The sequence below is a fragment of the Bufo gargarizans genome, chromosome 7, assembly GCF_014858855.1.
Source record: "Bufo gargarizans isolate SCDJY-AF-19 chromosome 7, ASM1485885v1, whole genome shotgun sequence".
Taxonomy (NCBI): Eukaryota; Metazoa; Chordata; class Amphibia; order Anura; family Bufonidae; genus Bufo; species Bufo gargarizans.
Window position 1 is genome coordinate 6,621,248 of NC_058086.1, and position 11,755 is coordinate 6,633,002.

Sequence of the window (11,755 nt, forward strand, 5' to 3'; positions counted from 1 at the left end):
ACAGCTCCTTTGGAAAATCAAAGGTAGAATCGGATTGGTTGCTATGGGCAACTAAGCCAGTTCTACTTTACACCAGTTTGATAAACCTCCCCCTAAGTGCATACTGGTCAACAGTCAGTAAATTCACAAGACCTGTGCAGTGCAGATGACATAGTCCATGACTTGGCCTTCTTGTCCATGCAGATTCCTAAAAGCACACCTGGTTATGCTCAGACATTGAAGGCTACCAATTCTCTTAAGTCATTATTCAGTTGCATACTTCGGTGGATATTTTGCATCAGTATTTGTAAGCTAAAGCCAGGCACGGGTCCACCATAGGTATGTTTGTACTTTTTATGTCACCGGTCCAGTAATCTAGTAGTGTGTAATGTGCTAAAGACTCTTTATTACAACTATTTGCAAAGTTGATTCATTATTTATTTCAGATGCATTAAAAATAAAAGAAAAATAAATACTGATATATTCTAACAACAAATGAAAGGACTGGCAATATAATAGTAATAAGAATTGTGATCATTTTTTATTCCACTCCTTACATAACATATCAAATAAAAATATATTGTATTGTGGGCACTGTATTAGAGGTCTCGTCTAGCTATAGTTAGGGCATCTATCGGAGCTAATACCATAAAGCTAGTGGGGGCTATGCGTTCAATGAAACATCCATCTTGACTGAACAGTCACATGACATGTCCCTCACGGCCCCCATCTGTTTGTATGGGGCTGTGCAGTGGGTGAAGGACCACCTTAATAACTCACTTGTATTAACCTCCATTGTCTTCTGTTGAAAGCACGTGGCTATCAGCCATCTGATGGATTAAAAAATTATGGAGAAACAAAAGGATAATCAACACTGGGACAAAATGCAAGATTGCTTTAGTAATCCTGAGTGGCAGCTAACGGATCTCAGATGGAAGTAGCTAAGACGGATACATAATGTGCATAATTGATGCTTAAAATACAGGATCATTTATTTATTTTTGTTCATTTTTCTGATGGATCTGAAAAATAAACTGTGAAACCAGTCTTAGGCCTCATGCACACGGCCGTTCAATGCATTGGGGACCGCAAGTTTACGGTCCCCAATGCAGGGCAACTTCTGTGCGGCAGCCGTGATGGATCAAGACCCATTCAACTTGAATATGTCCGTGATACGTCCGCACCGGGGGAAAAATAAATAAATAGATGCTCTGGATTGCAGACCAATTCAAGTCAAAGGGTCCGCATTCGTGATGCAGGGAACACACGATCGATGCCTGCATATTGTGGACCCGCTGTTTGTGGGCCACAATACGGGCCACAGCCGTGTGCATGAGGCCTTAGGGCGATTGCAGGAGCAGGCCCTTCCTAGCGTTTCCACCATGTTGAGCTCGGACAGGAAGAGTAGAGCAGCAGGGACCGACGTCTCAGACGGCCAGCGGCATGGGAATGGACAGAAATCCTTCATGGTGACTTTTAACATGTTCTGGACTTTTTTTTTTTTTTTATCTTACTGGAAACCCCCTTTACTAGCATAGTGGCCTTTGTTAATAATATCATTCTGAAAGCATGCCTCCCTCTATCCACATTTCTTTACTTTCCGCTCTTTTTATTGTTTCAGGCACTCTCTCTCCATAGCGACAATATCATTTCTACATTTCCCCCAGTTTTATTATAGACACAGTGATAACATTTTACAGAGAAATGCAGTCCAGGTGGCTTCATTTAGTCCACCACAAAATGTTCTCATCCTTTCTAATGCCCCATAACACATAAGACTTGAAATAAAGGAATATATCTGCCAAGGGGTGACTGAACCTCCTCTCTGCTATCTGGCTCCAAAATACTCTTTCTGAAACTTTTCGAAGTCCTGATCTGTAAAGACAGACTTTTCTACCACCTTCTTTTGCTTTTTGACACGCTGGTCTTTTGCTTTCCGTCCAAAGTGCTGAGTCAGAATCTGCATGAGAAATATAAAAAAAAAAAAAAGTCACGTGGTATACTGACAGGCTGTTATATATGGCTGCTGCATCAATTAAGAAATGAAAAATGACGTGTTACTTTGTAAGAGGATTCAAGGAAACGGGGTTGGCCTGGGAGGTAGAACTGATTTCAAAATGATATACCTTCAGAACTAAGTGAGGTCTGACTCAGGTGTCACACCAAGGAGCCTGGAGACCACCCAGAGCCTGCATTCCATTTCTGGTCACAGCATATCTACAGGTTACTGAACATTTGGATAAGGGGTGTGGGTGTCAAGGCTGGTGGGGAGAGTGAGGCAGGACCAAAGAGCGAGGTCTTGACAGCCTGGGAAGAAAGCCAAAGTCCTTCGCTCATGACATCTCGACATGAAAGCAGGAGGAGCAGTTTCCTGTGTGTCAAGCATATCCGGTCTGCAAGCAAGGGGCATACAGCTGCAGGAGCAGGGAGCCAGTTGTCAGTGACCGTAGAGCTCCCCACGGAAGGGCTTTGATTATTTTTACCATCCTTGCCTTCAGCATCCGGCGCTCACAGTAGGTGCACCATGTTACTGTACACTTACTGTACAAGAGAAGCGCAGGGAAGAGAGCTAAACTAGCTCAGCTGCCAGCAGGAAGAACAGCAGTGACATGTACATAATCAATGGACTAGTGTAGTGACAGGCTTCTGTTATACATACACGTCTTCAGTGCTCAGCACAACGCTGAAGACCAATTCTCCTTACCACCACTCACTTAGAGCTTTGCTAAAGAGAATTTTTACACCCTGTTCTCTGGTACAAAGAAACAACTTTCCCTAATAAAGTGTTTTACAAAAATTCCTGTCCTTATACAAACAAGTGACAGTTACAATTTAAAAGTGTAAAATAAATACAAAAAAAATATTATAAAAAAATGCCAGCACATGCCACACTGCAGCTTTTATCCTTGCCTACCACAAACGTACTCCATACATCCCCTATAATCAAAACAAACTTTATGGAAAGGGGAAATGATTAAAATAAAAACATTTTAGTTGCACCTTGTGGTACAAAAAAAAAAGGAAAAACTATTTTTCCCCTTTAACATTTTCATAGTAAAAAAATTTTTTATACTAAGTTATGGCTCTTAAAGTCTTGAACTGGTTAAAGCGTTCGGGGTATCTATCCTCTAATACTTCCAAGGATCAGTAGAGGGCCGCTTCCTACATCAGAGCTACAGTACTCGATACAGCTGCACAAATATTTAAAGGGAATGTCTAGAAAAACGTGGTCACTTACTTTCAGAAACAGAACCACACATCCTCACGTTGTGTGGTATTTGCAGCTCAACTCCATTCACTTCAATGAAGCTGAGCTGCAGTAACAACCCCTGGACAGGTGTGGCACTGTTTTGGAAAGACAGGAACATTGGGAAGAGATTCATCCAGCCTGGCGTTCCTATACACTACACCTGATCCCTGTGTGCCAGAGGGAGATGCACCCAATTAACAGGCAGATGCATCTTAATAAATTAGTCGCATCTCTAGCAGTGGTGTGCCAGAAACTGAAGTCTATAACTTATACCAGTGCCTGGAGTTAGGCTACTTTCACACTAGCGTTTAAGTTTTACGGTGTTGAGATCCATCATAGGGCCTCTATACCGGAAAAAAACACTTCAGTTTTGTCCCAATTCATTGTCAATGGGGGCAAAACGGAAATGAACAGAACGGAATGCTCCAAAATGCATTCTGTTCCGTTTAGTTGCGTTGCCATACCGGAGAGCAAACCGCAACATGTTGTAGTTTGCTTTCGGTCCTGGGATGCAGAGCAAGACGGATCTGGCATGACCCCCAATGTAAGTCAATGGGGACGGATCCGTTTTCTTTGACACAATAGAAAATGGATCCGTTCCCCATTGACTTTAAATGGAGTTCATGACGGATCCGTCTTGGCTATGTTAGAGATAATACAACCGGATCCATTCATAACAGATGCAGATGGTTGTATTATCAGTAACGGAAGCGTTTTTGCTGAACCCCGCCGGATCCAGTAAAAACGCTAGTGTGAAAGTAGCCTTAGTTATAGTAAATCCAGCAGGCCGCACGAATCCCCTTCCTTTTCTCACAACTTTATTTTTTTTAAATATTTTATTGTGGAAAAGAAATGTCAATGACAGAGGTGATACAAAATTGACAAAGATACAATAAAGTAGACGAGATCATCTCTTATCTTACACACAATGTGGTTACGATGTTGCAATGTTAGAGAGATTTGAACCGAATATCTCATCAGGTCATTGACAAATTGGAATACGGGTTTTGGTATTAGTTTTGCATTTTAACTTGTATGCTAATCATGTAAACAAAGATCACAATGATTACATTGTATAACAATATGAAGGAATATAAAATAAGTTACTAAAAACAAGTAACAACTGGTGTTGAGACTGAGACATATACACAGAAACAGGCCGGTGGTCATATTATTTCACCTTTCAGTATATAATATATTTATACCTGATCAGTATAGGTTTCTATATTTCTTCCATGCTCTCCCCCAAGTTTGCTCAAATGGAGAATTATTCATCTCCCAGTGTGCAATTTGCTCCAAGCGGTATACCTGGTCGCATTTATTTAACCATTTTGGAATTGATGGTGGATCGATTGACTTCCAGTTTGCTGCTATCATTACTCTTGCCGCCGCGTGGGCCCAGTGAAGGGTCAATACTCCTAGAAAACACAGCTTTGGCAGTAATGGAAACTCCTTGTTGTGGAGAATTGGGCACACCCACCAGATGGGCAAAAAGGTGCCCTTTTCTTTTAGGCATCTCCAGCACATTGGTGAGCATGAGGAAAATATGTGGTGCAATCTCAGAGGGGTGTAGTACCATCTGGTTAACATTTTGCAGTAGTTTTCTTGAAGATGTATACATCTAGAAACTTTAAGTGTTTGTGCCAGCAACGTTTTAACTTCTTCACGTGTGAATGTGCATTCTAGATCTTTTTCCCAACTCCTGACAAAGGCTGGCCTACCAACCCCACTGTCTACAAAAAGCAAGGACTATATTTTAGATATCTTTTTGTGTGGTTCTTTGTTTCCTAGGACCATCTGTTCAAAACAGGTGGGGCCATCGTCATTAAAGATGGAAGTATGTTTGAGTAGTTGTATAAGGTGGGCTTTTCTGAAAACTTTAGAAACGTGGCAAGTAGTCACAATATGGAGTGCACCATAATTGGTGATGTTTTTGCTCCACAATAGAGGCGTGAACACTTTAGTAAATGTCCCTTTATATACTTATAGCAGTTTACCAGTAAATGTACATAAAGGCTAAACATTCCCCAAATGATTTTCTACAACTGACTCACCTTGTGGCACGAGACTTGATTTGCAACAGCTTGTGTACCAAGCATGTACTTGAGGTTCTGTGCGAGATGATCCTTCGCGGTTTGCTTCTTGTACTCCTCTATAATGAGAAAATGAATTAAGCATTGATCCAATACAAAGATCACATCACGTACCCATTGATTTTAATATGTTTCTTCGCACATCAGTGGTTTTTCACTGACTGTACAGTAGGTTCAGACGTGCACTACTTACTGATGTCAACCAAAACACACCCATTGAAGTCTATGGGTCTGGGAAACGGCATCCGTCTGCTTATGACAACTTACTGATGTGACTAGGGGTTTCTGGTTTTCCTGTTTGCGAGTTCCCAAAGACGGTTTTGTCCTATATCTGTAGGGAATATAATCCCTCACAGCCTTTCAATGGAGTGGTCATGTGTCCATCTCAATTCATTGGCTCAAGGAATTATTACTGAACTGAGCACAGGAAAGAACAGGGGTGACTTAAAGATGACCTGTCACCTCTCATGACACGTCTGTTTTAGTAATATGATTCAGTAGCATTTATTCTCATGGCTCAATGTTGTGGCACTCCTTTATTATTCCCTTCAGAAATTATGAATGAATTGCAGTGGAGGTCCAGATGGATGTTACCAGTTGGGGGCGTGTCCCTGCCGTCTGACACTGGCAGCAATAATTGAATAGTATTAGACTGTGCAAGGAAAAGCCCATAAGAAATAGGACAGCAGCACACCAACTGGATATACTTCAGTGGGCCATATCCAACTCTAGACCTTTGGTCCCAGTAATGAATCTAAATTTGAGGGGGGTGGGGTGGGGGGGACACTGCACTCCTTTTTCAGAGAGATCAGTGATATTTATTCCCCCAGCTGAGTTGAAATGCTGCGATTCATACTGTGCAGGGACACACCCATCTGGATCTTCAATGCAAACTGCTAGCAATTCATAAATCACATCCATCTTCTGGCAGGAACACTGCCGTAAGAGCAACAACAAAAAAAGACAGCAAAAAATTATGGTCTTAATAAAACACCCCCAATGTTTGCACAAAAAGCACTGAAAAGCCACCACAAAAACTGAGGCAAAAAAATAATAATAATAATAAAACACCTGCAGTTATTCTCCCATTTTTTTTAACCCCAGACTAAATTTGTGTTTGTTAGGGCTCTTTCACACTTGCGTTGTCCGGATCCGGCGTGTACTCCACTTGCCGGAATTACACGCCGGATCCGGAAAAACGCAAGTGAACTGAAAGCATTTGAAGACGGATCCGTCTTCAAAATGCGTTCAGTGTTACTATGGCAGCTAGGACGCTATTAAAGTCCTGGTTGCCATAGTAGGAGCGGGGGAGCAGTATACTTACAGTCCGTGCGGCTCCCGGGGCTCTCCAGAATGACGTCAGAGCGCCCCATGCGCATGGATGACGTGCCATGTGATCACGTCATCCATGCGCGTGGGGCACCCTGACGTCACTCTGGAGCACCCCGGGAGCCGCACGGACGGCAAGTATACTGCTCCCCCGCTCCCCACTACACTTTACCATGGCTGCCGGGACTTTAGCGTCTTGGCAGCCATGGTAACCATTCAGAAAAAGCTAAACGTCGGATCCGGCAATGCGCCGAAACAACGTTTAGCTTAAGGCCGTATCCGGATCAATGCCTTTCAATGGGCATTAATTCCGGATCCGGCCTTGCGGCAAGTCTTCAGGATTTTTGGCCGGAGCAAAAAGAGCAGCATGCTGCGGTATTTTCTCCGGCCAAAAAACGTTCTGGTCCGGAACTGAAGACATCCTGATGCATCCTGAACGGATTTCACTCCATTCAGAATGCATTAGGATAAAACTGATCAGGAGTCTTCCGGCATAGAGCCCCGACGACGGAACTCTATGCCGGAAGAAAAGAACGCAGGTGTGAAAGAGCCCTAAGTCCGTTATGTAGTGCTCAGGATCTCACCCACGGCCGATCTGATCACTCTGTTTTTGGCTGATGCTTTCTGGTTTTGGGGCTTTCCTTGCTGCTTTAGTCTCCTGCGCTGTTTCTTCATTCCTATCTTGTGGCTACTTAATGCTGCTTGCTGATTGTTGCCTCCTGGTCTTTTCTTTATACCTGACAAGGACAAGGACACACCGCAGGTTATGACCAAAATGGCTGCACTCATTTTCCATAAGGCAGTATTAAATCAGTGGGAATGAAATCATCAACCAATGTTCATATTAAAATACAATTAAAATTCAACAAAATGTAGAAAACCATTTTTTTAAGCACCAATTCAGTTATGAAGTGATTTTGAGGGGGCTTACGCAATGGAAACCACCCATAAATGACCCCATTTTAGAATCTACACCCATCAAATTATTCAAAACTGATTATTACAAACTTTGTTAACCCTTGAGGTGTTTCACAAGAATTAAAAGTAAAATAGGAGGTGAAGTTTAATTTTTTGGGTAATTTTTTATGTTAAATTTTTTCTTGCAACACCGCAAGTGTTAACAGCAAAATAAACCTTAATATACATTACTCTGATCCTGCAGTTTACAGAAATACCCAATATGTGGTGGTAAACTGATCTATGAAAACACTACTATATGGGCCCTAGTAGAGACCCGCGGGAGGTAAAACCTCAATATTCCACCGGTCACGAGACCGAAAATCCCTTTAGGGGCACTGCTTATTGCTATTTAAAAGCATAAACCTTATTCAATCAATTTTTAAAAATTATTTGTCTCTAGTAAACCATAACCCCACAATGTTAAAACTCTCAGGTACTGCGCTGGTTTCTGAATTTGCTTATTTCTCTAATTCCCTCAACAATGTTGCGACAGAAAACGTGCATAACTACTCCTTATGTGTGCAGTTTGCAATGCTCTGAGTAAAATGTGTCCCTACAGGAGGATATGAGTAGGTTTGCACCTACCCCAAAGAATCATCTAGGGATTGTTCATTTATGTCTCCAGGGTATTCACTCATATATGCACTGCTTATTCACTGCATCTTTATTGCCAGCTGGGCTGTAACATCAGCACATTCCCTCACACAGCCACATACATTGCTAGTTGAGTAACGGATATATTCAATATTCTCAGAGATCAAAGCGACAGTAAACCTGCCTAAAATATGTGCGCCCAACACTACACCCCACCCGACAAGTTTCGCCGCGATGCGGCTTCACCAGAGCAGCACGGGGGCCCGATGGCAGCTCCCTCCCTTCCTATACATCACACATGCTGTGGTCAGCAGGGGTCCGGCTATCAGTGACTGCTGGACCCCTACAGCTGATCAGGCGCAGCTCCTGCGCCCGACGCTGGCATTTTAAACACAGATCGCAGCTCCCTACAGTTACGGCGTTGGTAGCAAACGGGTTAAAGGAGTTGTCCGATATAATGAATAAACTTGAACAAGCACCAAATGGTCTGAGGGCTGATTCACACAACTGTGTTTGGTCCAGAAACACGGTCCGTGTGCTGGAGACATCTCCTGGACCTACTGCAGCTCCCTTGACCCAAACTGACGGCATCAGTCATTTATGATCCAGTCAGTTCCTATCTGGTCACGGTGCCACTGTACTGTACTCACATCATCGTGTTAGTACACCGCAAGAGCCCATCAATTAGAAACTGACTATCATAAATTGCTATGATACAGTCAGTTCCTATCTGATCATGATGCCACTGTACTGTACTCATCTCATGTTAGTACACTGCAAGAGCCCATCAATTAGATAGAAACTGACTATCATAAATCACTATGATATGGCCAGTTTGGGTCAGGGGAGCTGCAGACGCGCTGGGAGCGCTGTGTCTGAAAAACGGACCATGTTTCCCGGACAGAGCATGGTCATGGGATCAGACCTAAATAAAAAAGAATGCTACACTTTCCTCTTTCTCCAGTGCCGCTAGTGAAGTCCTCCTGTTGCTATACACCACTGAGGACAGTGAACACATGCTGTATACTGACATGTCACCGCTCCAGTCTGTAAACAAGCAGCAGCAGAAGACCGGGCCAGGCCACACAACGGTGCTCGAGATAAAGGGATTATGCTTGAGCAAATCGAGCTTAGGTCATAGATCGAAATCCAATTTGTTCAAATATTTTTATTTTAATGCTGTATCCATACATTGGAGCCAAAGTTCGTCTCGCCCGAAGTTGCGCAAAATAGGAATCAAAGTGGGCTTTGGTACTGACCGGTACCTCGGTGCCAAAGTTCACTTTGGATTCCTATTTTAAACAGGAATACTAAAGTAATAAACCAAAGTCTTACGTGACTTCGGGCGAAAAGAAACTTTGTCTCCATGGAGCCCATACATTATAATACTGTACAGAGACAGCTTTAAAATCTAAGTATTTGAACGAATCGACTTCTGATCTATGATCGCTCAGGCCTAAAGGGATGTACAGAATGTTTGTTTTTTATTATTATTAATTTAGACGATTTGAGGGCTTGTCCAAGATATTTTAATAACTTAGAACAGTGATGCTCAACCTGCGGCCCTCCAGCTGTTTCCAAACTAGAACTCCCAGCATGCCCGGACAGTCTACAGCAGGGCATGATGGGAGTTGCAGTTTTACAATAGCTGGAGGGCCGCAGGTCGGGGATCCCTGATCTAGGACAACTCCTTTAACAAACATTTTAAGGACCACAGAGGCAGATACCACCGTGGTTTTGGTTACATCGTGCCCGCGTCACTGTCACCTTAGGAATGAACCCACTGATTAGACAACATACACATCAATGCAAACAGAATTCAATAAACCAATACACAAACTGCAAATCTCTGTCATCACTCCTGCTAGGAGTAGTAGTTTCCCAGCAGCGCAGATCCGTGCTATAGACCCCAGCTGGGTCAGTGCAGTCCTCTGCTAGGCTGCTCTCTAATGGAAAACACAGTCCATCCTCACCGCCGGAATCGGAGCCCAGCAGCTCCAGCCCCTTCCTGAGCAGCGCCGCGGACATGTTCCCTCCACTGCAGTCCACACGTGTGATTTCCACCTCCAGTAACCTACAACTTCCGGCATCACATGACGCCCTTCCGTACACAACCTTCTGGGGCTTGGTTACTACCATAGAGTCTTAGCACTTGTGCTAGAGTGACACGCAATCACGCCACCTGCCGGAGGGTGTGCAGTGATGTACACGCCCGGTCACTAGATGGCGATAATGGCGGAGGCCTGCATCCTCTCACAGAACATGTCGTGCTGTGCAGGATGCAGGCAGTTTTATTTTTTCAAGCATTTAGCGGCATTGCCAATAACCAAGAGTAGCAGCCCCTGTGAGGAGGGAGAGGCTGGGAAGATGGCAGCTCAGGGCCAGCTGTCATCCTGACTTTTAACCCCTTAAAGGGCTTCTGTCACCCCACTAAACCTTTTTTTTTTTTGCTTACTTATAATCCCTACACTGCGATTTATGCCTACATAACCAAATTAATCATTTTGGTCCTGTAGATTTTGTTTAAAACATGCTTTTAAAATATGCTAATTACCTTGCTACCATCAAGTAGGGCGGCTACTTGCTGGTAGCAGCCGCATCCTCCGATACTAAAGACGCCCCCTCCGCATTGTGATTGACAGGGCCAGGGAACGGAATCGTTCTCTGCTGGCCCTGCCTGTTTGCATTCAAAATCTGGCGCCAGCGCAGCGGCTGTACCTGTCTTCAATCAGCGCAGGCGCACTGAGAGGCAACCTCTCCATCCTCAATGCGCCTGCGCCGGGTGTAGATGTGATGTCATCGGTGCAGGCGCATTGAGGATGGAGCGGCCGCCTCTCAGTGCGCCTGAGCCGATTGAAGACAGGTACGGTCGCGGCGCAGGCGCCAGATTTTTAATGCAGACAGGCAGGGCCAGCAGAGAACAATTCCGTTCCCTGGCCCTGTCAATCAACATGCGGAGGGGGCATCTTTAGGATCAGAGGATGCGGCTGCTACCAGCAAGTGGCCGCCCTACTTGCTGGTAGCAAGGTAATTAGCATATTTTAAAAGCATGTTTTAAACAAAATCTACAGGACCAAAATGATTAATTCGATTATGTAGGCATAAATCGCAGTGTAGGGATTATAAGTAAGCAAAAAAAAAAAAGGTTTAGTGGGGTGACAGAAGCCCTTTAACCACTTCAGCCCCGCTAGGTGAAACCCCCTTCATGACCAGAGCACTTTTTACACTTCGGCACTACACTACTTTCGCCGTTTATCGCTCGGTCATGCAACTTACCACTCAAATGAATTTTACCTCCTTTTCTTCTCACTAATAGAGCTTTCATTTGGTGGTATTTTATTGCTGCTGACATTTTTACTTTTTTTGTTATTAATCGAAATGTAACGATTTTTTTGCAAAAAAATGACATTTTTCACTTTCAGCTGTAAAATTTTGCAAAAAAAAGACATCCATATATAAATTTTTCGCTAAATTTATAGTTCTACATGTCTTTGATAAAAAAAATGTTTGGGCAAAAAAAAATGGTTTGGGTAAAAGTTATAGCGTTTAC

The 11,755-nt window shown here is 43.5% G+C and overlaps 1 protein-coding gene across 1 annotated transcript; it reads right to left on the reverse strand.

Annotated features, from left to right (window-relative positions):
• Positions 1 to 364: 364 nt before the first annotated feature.
• On the reverse strand, positions 365 to 10,303 carry RPS19BP1 (ribosomal protein S19 binding protein 1). Its single transcript, XM_044300947.1, has 4 exons — positions 10,179 to 10,303; positions 7,236 to 7,388; positions 5,284 to 5,381; positions 365 to 1,939 (listed from the first exon to the last, which is right to left on the reverse strand). The coding sequence occupies exons 1-4, from the start codon at positions 10,231 to 10,233 to the stop codon at positions 1,808 to 1,810; spliced, it is 438 nt and encodes a 145-aa protein (XP_044156882.1). The 5' UTR covers positions 10,234 to 10,303; the 3' UTR covers positions 365 to 1,807.
• Positions 10,304 to 11,755: the final 1,452 nt, after the last annotated feature.

Bases quoted from the DNA above. Each gene is read 5' to 3' on its own strand.
- RPS19BP1 (XM_044300947.1), bottom strand. From the start codon at position 10,233: ATGTCCGCGGCGCTGCTCAGGAAGGGGCTGGAGCTGCTGGGCTCCGAT. The intron at 7,389-10,178 runs GTGAGGATGGAC...TGTCCTTGTCAG, and splicing joins GCTGGGCTCCGATTCCGGCG to GTATAAAGAAAAGACCAGGA. The intron at 1,940-5,283 runs GTGAGTCAGTTG...TTTCTCATGCAG, and splicing joins ATCAAGTCTCGTGCCACAAG to ATTCTGACTCAGCACTTTGG.